Source organism: Macaca mulatta, chromosome 7 (genome assembly GCF_049350105.2).
Source record: "Macaca mulatta isolate MMU2019108-1 chromosome 7, T2T-MMU8v2.0, whole genome shotgun sequence".
Taxonomy (NCBI): domain Eukaryota; kingdom Metazoa; phylum Chordata; class Mammalia; order Primates; family Cercopithecidae; genus Macaca; species Macaca mulatta.
In genome coordinates this window covers 54471405-54485906 of record NC_133412.1, presented here as the reverse complement: position 1 = coordinate 54485906, position 14502 = coordinate 54471405, and the positions used below count along the sequence as shown (strand labels likewise).

Below are 14502 nucleotides of genomic sequence, written 5' to 3'. Positions count from 1 at the left end.
CTGTAATCCCAGCTACTCAGGAGACTGAAGCAGGAGAATTGCTTGAACCTGGGAGGTGGAGGTTGCAGTGAACAGAGATTGCCATTGCACTCCAGCCTGGGTGAGAACAGTGACACTCCATCTAAAAAAAAAAAAAAGTGTTTAACATTAACTTTCCAGTCCCTTTTACAATATTATGACGTCTCCTTTCATCTTAAACCAATTATGCTGAATACATTATGTATTTTTGATGCCTTAAGAAATGAGTTCCTACTACGATGTTAAGGCACGTTATTATCATTATGTATGTGGAAGCAGATTTTTAAAGTGCAGCATACTAAGTAAGGATAATTGGTTATAACAAGATATTTTACTACAATACAGTAATGCTCTCTCAAGACCAACTGAAAAGGGTAGAGATACTTACTTTTACACCAAATGGTTCTAGGCAACTTTTTGAATTCTCATGTCTGCTTAAAATAATTTTAATTCTCACACCTTCACTTACTAATGTCAGCTGGTGCTTCTTCCTCTTGTCAATTTACTTAAACCAGCAGTGTCCTTTCTAAATGCTGATTTCATTCTAATCTAGGCCAGAAAGCCCACTTCTGTTAGACTTGCTTCTGAAATGTGACTTGGTAGATTGCGTTGGAGTTTGGAAGATTTTCTTGTAAGTAACTGGCGTGGATTTTGTGGAAATACTGGGCACTCTGTGAAGGCAAGAATGTCTCTGATTTGTTCAGTATTCCATTCCCAGTGCCTCACACCATGCTTGGCTAGAGTAGATGCTCAGCAAATATTTGATGAATGGACTAATCTCTCTGCTCAGAGGCCTGCTTGCTCCCTTTCGGGTTCTTGACTGAATTCCATGTGGTCACAGTTGGAGGAAAAGGTCCCTCTGGGTGAGGGAATCAGGCTGTTTTACATTTATACAACGTGATAGACTCTCCTTGGGCCTTCCTAGCCACTCCTTGGAATTTTATGGAGTGAATGTGACAATTATCATTTTACAAATGTGAAATCTGCAAACTCTTTCCAGGAGAATTTGCATTTTTAGTCCAGATTCGTGACCACTCACTATCCCACCTCCACTTTCCTTTCTTTTTTAAAAGTTAAATTTTGGGTAACACTCTACATACAATACCAAGTAGTAATATTACAAATATATTTGACATGATAGCATTTGTTTCAAAAATATAAGACAAGTTTTGCAAGGCACTCAAAACTTGTCAAGGCTGCTCCAGAGGCATCCAAATAAATGGCCATCCTAAGACAGTGCTAATTTGAAGTCACATGTTCCAACAGTTCACTCCTGAGAATCTAGCCCCATCACAACCCTTCCTCTCTTTCAAGTTCTTACATCTGATAATATGAGACAAACCCTTGGCACAGCCAGCACATAACCAAGAACTGGTTATTTGATACCAAGCCAAGAAGAGTATAGGTTTTTTGAAAAAAGTCTTTTGTGTTAATCTGTGTCAGCTGGTTTGTCTATTTGAATGGCAGTATGTCATCCTCATCTTCATCCGGACTGGCAGAGCCATGCAAGAAGCTGGCTGGCAGCCAGTCATGGAAGTGAGTTCAGGCCTAGTGACAGAGAGCCCTTCTGCCCAGGAAGGAGTGGCCTCATGAGTCCAGCGGCCATAGATGGGCCTTTGAGGTGAGGAAGAATCCGGCATTCAGAATAATAAGATTGCTAAGCCCAGCTCCGCCAATGACTAGCTGAAGGACCCGGGACAAGCTCTCTTGAACTTTCTGAGCATTAGTTTCCCCATTGTAAGAATATAGTCATCCATGTCTGCCCATTTCAGAGTTTAGAGACTTGGATAATGTAGGTAAAGGGGCTTTATAGCCTACTAAGTACTGTCTCTGCCAGTAAGAGGTTTTCTGCTGTGTTAACTGAGGTTTTGGCAAAGCATTGTCCTGGAAGACCTTGAATTCCTTCATACCAAGTGAAACACCAGTGTTGCCCACACCTGAAAAAGTGGGAGGAGCTTTTCCAGAACTCTTCTTTTTTTTTTTTTTTTTTTTTTTTTTTTGAGACGGAGTCTCGCTCTGCCACCCAGGCTGGAGTGCAGTGGCCGGATCTCAGCTCACTGCAAGCTCCGCCTCCCAGGTTTATGCCATTCTCCTGCCTCAGCCTCCCGAGTAGCTGGGACTACAGGCGCCCGCCACCTCGCCCGGCTAGTTTTTTGTATTTTTTAGTAGAGACGGGGTTTCACTGTATTAGCCAGGATGGTCTCGATCTCCTGACCTCGTGATCCGCCCGTCTCGGGCTCCCAAAGCGCTGGGATTACAGGCTTGAGCCACCGCGCCTGGCCTCCAGAACTCTTCTTTTAACCAGACCAGGGATCCCTGAGTTGGTGCCCAGGATCCTGAGGATTCTAATCCTAATTTTCTTTTAGGGTGAGAGACAGCTTATCACAAAATATATTCTTCAGGGACTTGATGTGCAGACCTAAGGTAATGTAGACACCACTGAAGCCTTCAATCCAAAAAATGCCATCTGTATTTCATGAGATGAGATGTGGTATGATTCTCCCCCAAGGCAAGGCACCAATTAGTCTGTTAACTAGGGGCCCCTTGTCACTTTATTTCATTCATTCCAGTAACTTTGAGGCCCTCCTTCTGTGCCTCGCCCCCAGCAGAGCAATGGAGGATTCAATACCAAAAACATAGTTCCTGCCCTTCTGGAACTTGGGATTCAGCTACATATACTTAGTTATGTGATAGCTGCTGCCATGTCTTTGGGTTGAAAAAGAAAGGCTGCCTTTGGCTGTGCTGCCTGGGAAGACTTACTGGGCTTAAGGATTTCATTAAGTGCTTCAAGGGAAGCTCATCCTTGCCCTCAATCAGGAGTCCACACCACCAGCCTATTAGCTTTGGCTCTTCCTGCTCTGTTTTCAGGTTGACAAGTCTAACACAACAGCCTCAAAACAGACATGCACAGTAAGTTAAGTCACTGTTTCTTTGTACCACTTACCTGTATTTCTTGGATCATGCTTTTCTTGGATTTTCTTTTCAGAGCTGTCAGAATACATTTCCTACTCTGACACTGCAAGATCCTGGCTGGCAGCCCCAGCACTGTTTGCACAGCTCTCTCCCATGCAGGCAAGGCCAGGGAGAGACCTCAGCAATGGCTTCCCAGGTGGCATGAAACTTGCTGATGAGTCCCAGCCAGAGAGTAGGGCCTGCCTCTGCCAGACCCTGTGCTCTGAAGAGTAGTCCTATGGAGAGATGGGGCTGGGGCGATGGGGGAGGGGGACAAGACGATGGAAAGCATTTAGGAAGCCTCACACAGGGAGGGGGATTCTGATCCTGAAAGTGTGTGGAAGTCAGGTCTAGCAGGAGAAGACTCAGAGCAGCAGAACTGGTCAGCTAACCAAACACTCATAACTAACATTGTTCTGTACTTTACGGTCACAGACACTGTCTCATTGGATCCTCATCTAAATCCTGAAGGCTGCCATCTACCCTCATTTTGTAAAGACTCTTAAGGCTCAAATTAGTTAAGTGACTATAGCAGATCAGGGGGCAGAGCCAGACCTAGAGCCCGGGGCTGCCTAACACCAGCACTCTTGAGCTGTAGCTTCATGGCTTTTGGCCACTGAGAGACAATTGGCCCAGGAAAAGCCACTCAACTGACTCTGCAATGCACCTGCTTAGAAATGGTAGCTTTTTTTTTTTGAGACGGAGTCTTGCTCTGTCACCCAGGCTGGAGTGCAGTGGCCGGATCTCAGATCACTGCAAGCTCTGCCTCCCGGGTTTACGCCATTCTCCTGCCTCAGCCTCCCAAGTAGCTGAGACTATAGGCGCCCGCCACCTCGCCCGGCTAGTTTTTTTTTGTTTTTTTGTTTTTGTATTTTTTAGTAGAGACGGGGTTTTACCGTGTTAGCCAGGATGGTCTCGATCTCCTGACCTCATGATCTGCCCGTCTTTTCCTCCCAAAGTGCTGGGATTACAGGCTTGAGCCACCGCGCCTGGCCCCAGAAATGGTAGTCTTGCTAATGGAACGTAATTCCGGCTGAAGTTGATGAGAAATGATGAGGATTGTGCTATGGAATGAACTACTTTCCCAAAATTCATATGTTAAAACCCTAACCTGCAATGTAGTTGTATTTCGAGATAGGGTCTTTAGAAGGTAATTAAATGAGGTTGTAAGGGCAGTGCCCTAATCCAGTATGACTGATGGCCTTATAAAAGGAAAGAAGAGATCTCGCTCTCTAAATGCACTCACCAAGGAGAGACCATGTGAGCACATAGCAAGAAGGCAGCTGCAAACCAGGAAGGCCCTCACCAACCCCACCATGCTGGTTCCCTGATCTCAGACTTGCAGCCTCCAGAACTGTGGAAAATAAGTTTCTGTTGTTTAAGTGGCCCAGTCTGTGGTATATTGTTATGGCAGTCCAAGCCAACTAAGATAGTTTTGTGTTGAATCTATGAGCTTCTTCCCTCCACCGAAAATTCACCTACGATTTCCAGGTGCCCACTAGCCCCTGCTTTGAAGACCGAAAGAGGAGCTGTGCACCCACTGTCTTCTCTCCAGAGAACGATCAGGAATAGCTCCAAGGAAGCCTTGAAGTACTCTCTCATGTTTTCTGTTTAGTCAAAGAGTTGCCATATGATTTCTCCCAAATTCAAAATGTAGGAATATAATTTTCAGTGAGAAAGATTATATTTATTTACTGATTTATTTTTATATGTCTCCCATGTGTTTTTAAAATAGGGGGTACAAGTGTACTGTTACACAGACATATTGCATAGTGATGAAGTCTGGGCTTTCAGTGTAACAGTCACCTGAATAGTATATATTGTACCCATCAGGTAATTTCTCATTCCTCACTCCCCTGCCACTTTCCCACCTTTCCCTCCCATTTCTGTTCTTTCACTCTATATGTTCACGTGTACACAGTATTTAGCTCCCACTTACAGGCAAAAACGTGGTATTTGACTTTCTGAGTATTTTGCTTAAGATAATGGCCTCCAGATCCATCCATGTTGCTGCAAAAGACATGATTTCTTTTTTGTTGTTGTTGTTTTATGGCTGAGTAGTATTTTATGGTGTATTTATATATGCACATACATACCTCACTTTCTTTACCCAGTCATCTGTTGATGGACATTTAGGTTGGTCCATCACTTTGCTATTGTGAATAGTGCTGTCATAAACATACAAGTGTTTGAGTGTCTTTTCTATATGATGATTTATTTTCCTTTGGGTAGATATCCAGGTGGTAGTTCTATTTTCGGTTGAGAAACCTCCTACTGTTTTCCATAGAAGTTGTACTAACTTACATTCCCACCAACAGCATACAAGCATTCTCTTTTCTCTGTATCCCCACCAACATCTGTTATTCTTTGACTTTTTAATAATAGCCATTGTGATTGGTGTAAGATGGTATCTCATTGTGGTTTTATTTTGCATTCATCTGATGATTAGTGATGTTAAGCATTTTTTCATATGCTTGTTGGCCATTTGTATGTCAGAAATAATATATTTAAAGATCCAACATTCTGGGTCATATTCTCATTCTTAATTGGGTACTTGGTGACACCAGTGTATACACTTTGTGAAAACTGAGCTATTCACCTAAGCGAGGTAGGTGAGTGGCCATAGGGGTGTGTGTGTGTGTGTGTGTGTGTCATCAATAAAAAGGTTACTTCTTTTTAAATTCACCACCTTAAAATCCAGAGCAATGGAGCAATTTGCCCAGGGTCACAAAACCAGTTGGTAAATAAATACAAGAACCCAGATCTCCTAGCTCTTTAGTTAGCACCTGTTTAAGAATCACATCCAAGAACAAGGTTCAATTTCAATGTCTTTTTATCTGAATATTGTTGGAAATTCCGTTGATTTCCTCAGAGCCCTACTCTGCATCTGAAGGTGGACATCATATTTGAAAGACTGCTTCTCATTATTATTGAAGCCATGCATGCTCCTTACTTGCTCTCTCTAGCTGATGGGTGTGGCCATCAAAGAAATCTACAGGTAGTCCATTCTCTGCCGTTGGTGCAGTGCTCTGGAAAGAGTCTCTGTAGAAAGCCCCTTTATGTTTGTGTTGGCCTTGTGTACTCTGAAAGGTGAGGTAGGTGGCTGGTCAGGCTCATGGTGGTGCCTGCCTTAGGACTTATGGGCAGCCCTTTGTCTGGACAAAGGTGACAAACCGACAATTATTGACTTAGTAACAGCTCCATCAGTAAGGCAAATGAAGAGAACACCATAGTGTAAATCTGAGATGTCTCTTAATTATGCATATTTTGTTCATTGAGCAAGACTCTCATATCCCATGATGATTCTACTGACTTTGGAAAGCTCAAGCAGTCCAAGTGACATTTTAACCACCTAAGGCCTAAGAGTGAATGGTGGAATGAAATAAAACTGAGCCCTGCCCTCATTTCCCCATCTATCAAAAAGCCCCTCAGACAACCCTCTCAAGACAACCCTACTCAAAACCCTGATCATCAAGGTCAGGCTGTTTGCATTCCCAGCCCTGCCCCTGCCGCAAAGGGTAGTGCTTAGTCCAGTTCAGCTGACAGTTCATCTGTGCTCATGACATCAGACTGCCACCCTCTGTGCCACAAGCCCACCTGAATTAGCCCACTGAGTGTTAGTGCTGAGGGCTGGCCCCTTCCCGAACCTCCTGATCCTGTCTCCACAATGTCTAAAATGTGGTTGGAAAAACAGCATAGACTAGATGTCCCATTCTGGCTCATAACCAAGCCATGGGGTGGTAGGGTTGGGTAAAATTCCTTAGAACTCCAAGGTAACCAAACTGCCTACATCCATTTGCATCTTCTGCAGTCCAGGGATTTAAAAGTAATGGCTTCTGGCAAGTCATCTCACTGCACTGCTGGTCATCTCTGTAAACAGCAGCTGATAACTAGCTCTGTTCCTTGAGGGAACCAACAGGTCCCTAAGGGGCTCTGCCTCACCCCAGTGAGGTTCAGGAGCCCAAATGGAGTAAGTTCCATTTAAGCTCTTCATGTTCTGTGCTGATATGCCAGGAACCAGGAGTTGTCTTTAACATTGTGCCTGTGCCAGCCAGACTGGCTAGTATAATATCTTTTCAATTAGCAAATCTTCCAATAATAGCGTTTTAACAATGAAGTTGTAAAGAAAAAACTTGTTCTTAATTTTTGTCCAAGGAGGGGAAAAAAAGAAGACTTCTAATAATCATATCATCATAAATTCTAATGTGACCATTTGGCTGTGTTACAAAATTTGTAGCTAATAGTTAAAATAAAGATTTAAGTAAATGCTTTTATCAATAAAGTAAATGACAGGGCATATTCTTCTCAGCCAGAGTCAGAAATGGCAGCACATAGCCATGTGCTGAATTGTCACACAGTGCAAGTCTTTAAAATTCCTTCTGGATTTGGAGGTATTAACAAGTCCCTATCAACAGTCTCTAAAGGCTTTTGATGTCATTTTAGCTATTGAACGAAAATATGTGAACTATTACTTTGTTGATTTTGTTCTTAAACTAAACTGCATTATCATCTGAGAGTGTGTTCTTAAAGTATTGTTAAAAGTACTTTGAAAACTTGTAAATCCCTGTAATTTATGTTTCTCCTGCCTCTGCTGTTTCATTCTGTCCTTCTGGTTTTAATTTGAATGTAGCCCTGTCTGGGTGTGTACCTGTAAAATTGTTTTTCCAAGTACAATTTACAGTTCTGACCTTAGGTTTACAGTGTTCCTAATCTTCTAGGAGCTTCCTCCTATACCACGAAGTGGGCTTTGGGTCACCCAGCTCTTTCATATTAGAACTCTGTAATCAAGGTTACTTGAAACAGAGCTAATTTTGACCTTTCTTAGTTTATCATGGAGGCCTAGGGAGTAAACTAAGAGGGCTTCCCTGCAAGCCCATTCGTTGCATTGCCCTATTTCTATAAATGTACACAGTTGTAAACTTAGACTGCTTCAAGACAACAGTCTCATTTATCTAAACAGTTCTCCTTTTAGACTCAGTGGCACTGATGGAAACAAAGATAAGAAGTATAGATTGGACAAAGGGTCTTTTGGAGCCTGTAACTTTTTCTGAAACTGTTCCCATTTTCCTTAGAATTAGCTTTTCTTTCTTGGACCTACCTGCATACAGAATAGATCTATCTGCATTGAGTGTATTCAGTGAGCTAAGTTAAGGGAAGACTGCAGTGGGCAGGGCCTTACTTTCTTGTGAGTGAGCTCTTTGCAGGTTTTAAGGAATATGACTACTCTGCTTTAAGGGGGCATGGGGAGCACTTTGTTAAAGCTGTGTGCATTCTGAATCCATTTCATAGGCCTCCTTAACTCCGTGGCAACTATACCTTTCATCATGGATTATGGTAACTTTTAAATGAGTGCAAAACTTTCAGGATCTTTTCCTTAAGTTGGGAAATGAGATTTTTTTTTTTTTCTGCTGTTTTCAAGTATCACTTAAATTAAGCTCTGGTATGGAGTTAGGAGTCTTTTTCTTTACACTCCTTCAGCATGTTTTCCGTGGTTCTAGTCGACACTGTTGCAGGCGGGTGACGGACAGACCGGGGCGTTTTGGCAGCTGACCTGGGCTGCTCCTCCATTTCAGGTGATAGTGCAGTCCGGCCGCCACCCCACAGTGCTGCAGAAGCTCTGCCAATTGCCCTTCCAGTATTTCAGTGACCCACGGCTGATCAAAATACTGTTCCCTTCACTTATCGCTGCTTGTTACAACAATCATCAGAACAAGATCATTCTGGAACAAGAGATGAGCTGTGTTTTACTGGCCACTTTCATTCAGGTACCTTCTACGTTATACCTAATTGTCTAGCTTTATGTGTAAACTAATGCAACGGAAACATAAAAGTAAGCCAGCTGTTTATTTTTGCTTTCCATACTACCTTTTAAAATCTTTACATATTTATGTGCTCTAAAATTAATTTTTAAAATATCAGCATAGTTTCTGAAATATTAGTGGAACCGCAATTGGGTGTTATATAATTTCTACTTGGAGGAATTCAAGGAAAGGATATTTTTCCAGTTAATGAACTGGTAACCCGTACTCAGGAAATGTTTGTAAAAGACTGCCAGATTTCTTTAAGGCTTTAACTATTGTATTTATCTTGCTTTTATTCTAACTATAGGAAATAGATAATAATTGCTGAAGAAAGATGAATTAAAACTAGTCATACATTTTTAAATAAATATGATTTTCATATATACATAATGTGTAAAATAAAAACCTGTTATATTGATTTTTTTTTATGTAAAACAACTTTCAAGTACAGCCTTATATTTTTCTGATCCAGTTAAATCCTGTAGGGCTAGAATCAGAATTAGTGCCATAGCAAAGTACTATTTCCACATCTAAATTAACTCAGTCAACTGAAAAACCAAGTTGACTATGCTTTAACATTTGCTACTAACTCATCCTGTGAAATTTTTTGTCATTGTAGAGCATTATGTACTGAAAATCTCCCATTTCTTTCAAATGTTCCACCATAAGATGTGTTTTTGCTCCATGACACACATGTGATGAGTAGATAGTACTTTCTGGTCTTCAGAATAATGAAACAGAAAGCAGAGTTCTGTATTAGTATTCTTCCATATTCTGGTGAATATACATCTATCACTGTCAGAAGGATATGATAGTGCCCAGCTGGCTGCGAACTCGAGGATAGCCAAGGAGTTCCCGGAGCCCTCATCTTAGACAGCATTTTGAAGTTTACATTTTCCAAACTATCCTGTATTAGATAATTAATAAACACAACTAGATCAATTACGTTAGAAAAGTTTTGTTTTCAGCTTAATTGTTCTGTTTGAATCTACATTTTATTTTCTGGAAAAAAGTTAAATTAGATATTCAGATCTACAAATATAGATTTCAAAAACTGTCTTATAGTTAATATCTTAAGAAATTTTATAGTATATAACATCATATCGACACTTAGGATTCTTCATATATTTTTAGAGCCTTAGGAGTAAATTAAATAGAAAATACATTATGGGCCGGGTGTGGTGGTTCACATCTGTAATCCCAGCACTTTGGGAGGCCGGGATGGGCAGATCACTTGAGGTCAGAAGTTTGAGACAAGCCTGACCAATATAGTAAAACCCATCTCTACTAAAAATACAAAAACTAACTGACCGTGGTGGCAGGCACCTGTAATCCCAGCTACTCGGGAGGCTGAGGCAGGAGAGTTGCTTGAACCTGGGAGGTAGAGGTTGCAGTGAGCCAGTATCGCGCCACTGAACTTCAACCTGGGTGACAGAGCGAGACTCCATCAAAAAAGAAAAGAAAAGAAAATACAAATACATTATGGATAATTTTAAGAATGTACTCTTTCTAAATTCAGATTATTCATTCTTTTATTCAACAGGTAATGTTTGAGTATGTAAAGTGTGCTGGGCACTGACTGCTCTAGGCACTGCAAAATACAGCAACAAATAAAACAGATAAAAATTCCTGCCTCCACAGATCTTTGATTAAAGTGGGGAACAGTCAAGCAAAAGACAAAAAAAATTAGTAAAACAAATAGTATGTCAGATGCTATGCTAAGTGCTGTGGCAATAAGTGCTGTGGAGAAAAGTAAGGCCGGAAAAGGAGCTAGGGACTTCGGGGAGATGATGTGCAGCTTTTTATGGTGTGGGCAGAGAGCCCTCAACAAAGACAGTGATGTTTGAGCGAAACCAGTTTCCTCTGTATCAGCTTAGTTCCTTATGTTTTCAGCTGCATAGACAATGACTTATAATGATACAAATGATATCAGGATCTAAAGAGTATATATATATTTCTTGTGTTGATCTGATATTGATCAAAGTACTAAGTCTACCTTTATTACAAAAAAAAACTATGTATTTAACACACAAATTTTGTAAATGCTAAAAAAATTTCTTATATAGTTTATTTCAGATAGCATATTAGACTTGTGGAGTTAAATCAAGTTTCTTTCTATAAATAATTGTGCTAAAGAGAATGGATATAGATAGGATTTTTGTTTATAAAGTGGTTCCTCAAGGCCTCTATGTGTTACATTATAACTAAGTTACTAGAAAATGATATTAAAATGGGAGCGGATTGTCTTAGGTTTCTGAAGATTTACACATTATATTTACATTTCTCATTTTCCATCTACATGCAAAATTACCAGACTTTAAGATTTAGCTGCAGAATACATAGGGCTCTTATATTTGTACTTTTTAAAAAATGATCAAAATCTGTTGATATTTTAAGATAGCAAATTTGGCTTAAATTCTAGTTTATTAGATAAAAAGTTATAATTTCCAAAGTAGGCAGCAAGCTGTCTCCTGGTGATAATTTAGCAAGATGTAAGTCATTACTGTTTGGTTTAAATTTATGAGAACTTGGACTACATAACATCAGTTTCTTCAGCATTTATATTTGGGCCCCAAAATATTCATACAAAAGTGGTTGCATGAATCAGAAGTATATTTAAAACCACCCTCAGTGAAATTCTCTGTTCATAGCATTGATAGAAAAACACTTTTCTCTCCTCATACAGGATTTGGCACAGACTCCAGGTCAAGCAGAAAACCAGCCTTACCAACCCAAAGGTATGTCTCTATTGAAATCAAATTTCATGTGTGTGTTAGTCAAATGGACATCTTTCTTATCCTTTCCTCTGGAACTTTTACATTGTATGTACAATTTTATACATAACCTAACATTTGAGATTCAGATACCAAGTATATTTCAGTAAGTAAAAAAATCAATTTTGTCATGAAGCATGAATGCATCCAAATATGTATAGAAATCTATGGGAGTAAAAGAAAAGCACAAATATCTTTGTATAATAATCATCTCATGCAAGATATATTAAATGGTGAATAATCACTAAAGAGCTGCTTTGTAATACAGGAGCCAGATCATTAATATTGGCCCACATTACTTGCATAAATGCTGAAATCACATAGGTCTGGTTCCTTATCCATGTTCAGAATAAAGTTATCAGTAATAGTAGCCCACAATTTCCCCCTAAGTTCGAGTACTTGAACTTTTGTTTTGAAAATAATTGTTTTACATGGAGAAAAAGTCATCAAATTGGCAAAGTCCAGGGCAAAAGATTTACAAGTTTTTTTTTTTTTCCTATAGCATTCCTGCTGGGGTGTTTGCTGTGATCAGAGTCAGAGATTTAGAATTGTTACCGCATTTTTACTTTTTTAAATATTCTGCTACCCAGACTGTAATTGAGAAGTACAAGTTGCTCTTTGGCGGTTATGACAGCATCTCTGATGAATGAGACCCTAATCCAGATCTTCTTCAATTCTTCCATTAATTTGATAGTCTTTAAAGTGGCCATTTAGAGGTACACTCCCAGCAGGACCCTTTAGGGTACCCACCAAGAAACCCTTACTTGGTGGGGGTTGGGGGTGTTACCTTGGACTCTTTCACACACAAAAAAAAAGTCCTGTACAGTGGACAGGTGTTGAAAAGTGCAAAGAAAATATAACTAAAGCTGTTACAATATCATGAAGAAAAAAAAAAGACATTTTATTGACTCAGGCACCCAGAAAAGTTAAACAGAAGGCTATGCGACTTTTCAGAAATTCAAGTCAGCATCCTTGTCGGTACCATTTGTCTGAGCAAGAATTAGTCTGCAAGTTCAGTTCTGCCCTGACCCAGTCACAGCCCTTTTTGTTTTGTTTTGTTCTGTTTGGTTTAACTACTGGCGGATACTTGGGAGAAATCAGCAAAATGTGTTACTATTCTTACAATTTTATTTTGAATAAATTAAAATGCTTGGAAAAATCTATTTATTTTCAGTTGTACAGCAGTTTTGTTTTGTTTTGTTTGCCACTAAGAAGTATAAGCATTTTTTTCTTACTCTTTCTCCTGATCATAAAGATGAGTCACAATTTGTTACATGGTCTGGAAGACACAGTCCCAGAAGCTGCCTCTGTCTGCTCGGTGGACGGAGGCCTGTGGAAGTGAACCTTCTTTCTTTTCCAAGGGACCGTCTTCCCTGCTATTCATGCTTTCCCCAGTTACAGTAGGCTCAACTCACAGAACAGCAAATAGGGAATTGGTCTCTCCTTTGCTCAGAGAGGGTCATCACTATGTTAATGACAACTCATAATATGTTGCTTTTTTTTTTTAAATGATGATGCCTCACTAAGTTGCCAGTTTGCAACTTGGATTATTTGTTCCCCTTTTACCTAGATTAAGTCCCCATAAAATGTCTCAAGATATTTTGAGTTCATTGTCCAGGTAAACCTTTAAGTATAAAAGCAGCTCTTGGTAACACCACATTCTTATTGCCCAGGAAGAATTTTGGTTTTCAAATACCCACTGCCTGTCTAGCTGCAGTTGTTTACTTTACCTATGCCACTGGCCAGTAAAGCTCCTGTCATTCATTCCTACTGCTTTGTTAGATAGGCAGTGCCAGATTTGAATAATTTTAAAGATATACTTAAACTACATTCATGTTTTGAATTAAATAGACTTTCAGAAAACGTCATCATTTACATAAAGTTTTCCCCTTTCATGGCTAACTTAAGGATAGAATATAGGACTGTCATTTTAGTTTGTTCACCTTTTTCTTTTTTTTTTTTTTGAGACAGGGTCTATGTTGCCTATCCTGGAGTACAGTCACTACTCACAGGTGCGATCATAGCAAACTATAGCCTCTAACTCCTGGGCTTAAGCAGTCCCCCTACTGCAGCCTTCCAAATAGCTGGAACTACAGCCATGCACCACTGTGCTTGCCTGGTTGCTAATTTTTTTCTCATTGTGGAGTCCAAAAACATCTTTTTTTGTAATTTATGTAAGAGTTAATGTCTGAATATGTTAAAGCACAAACTGGATTGTGGTTAAAATATGTCATATATTTTATACTACAGATAGATTGATACACATAGATCAATCACCTTATTTACCTAAAATGTGTCATGGTTTATTTGAAGTGGATATCTCCATTTTATACTCAGATATCAAAATAAGTTTAATTTATGAATCTTCAAAGAATTTAACCCTCTTTTATTTCACTTTTTTCTCTTTTTTTCCCCCTCAGGGAAATGCCTTGGTTCCCAAGACTATCTTGAGCTGGCTAACAGATTTCCTCAGCAGGCCTGGGAAGAAGCTCGACAGTTTTTCTTGAAAAAAGAGAAAAAATAAATGTTTTGGTTGATTCTGTATTTGAGTACCCTTGTTAATATTTTAAATTGTTCAAACATTCTAATTGTTCCTTAAGAACTCATTTTCACATGTTTATACTCTCACCACACTGTAGATATGGCATGTACTTTACACTATTTATAATGACTGTAGATACTTGAATGTTCTACTTGCTAATTTTGCAAGTTGAGTGTATTTCATTTATGCAAAATATCTTGGAGTTTGATAACTTTCATCTTATGATAATATATACTTTGCATTTGTAATATTGGTGAAAGTAGACATAAAATTAGCAAGTCTGTTGTGTTCTTGTAATAAAATAACTTATTCTGTTTTCATTGTTGACTTTTCATGTTAAGGAAATATGAATCTGAAAGAAAAATGTTAACTCCACCCCTTGAAGTATCTTAAATAAAGACTTAATTAAAGTTTA

The 14502-nt window shown here is 39.5% G+C and overlaps 1 protein-coding gene across 28 annotated transcripts in view; it reads left to right on the top strand.

Moving 5' to 3' along the window:
• Positions 1-14502, top strand: part of SCAPER (S-phase cyclin A associated protein in the ER) — a 568707-nt gene extending 554205 nt beyond the window's left edge. For all 28 annotated transcript variants that reach the window (XM_077939992.1, XM_077939989.1, XM_077939985.1 and 25 more), the window contains 3 exons: positions 8544-8735; positions 11458-11509; positions 13966-14502. In XM_077939992.1, coding sequence (XP_077796118.1) covers positions 8544-8735; positions 11458-11509; positions 13966-14069 — 348 coding nt within the window. In that variant the 3' untranslated portion in view covers positions 14070-14502. The remainder of the gene's footprint in view (positions 1-8543; positions 8736-11457; positions 11510-13965) is intronic.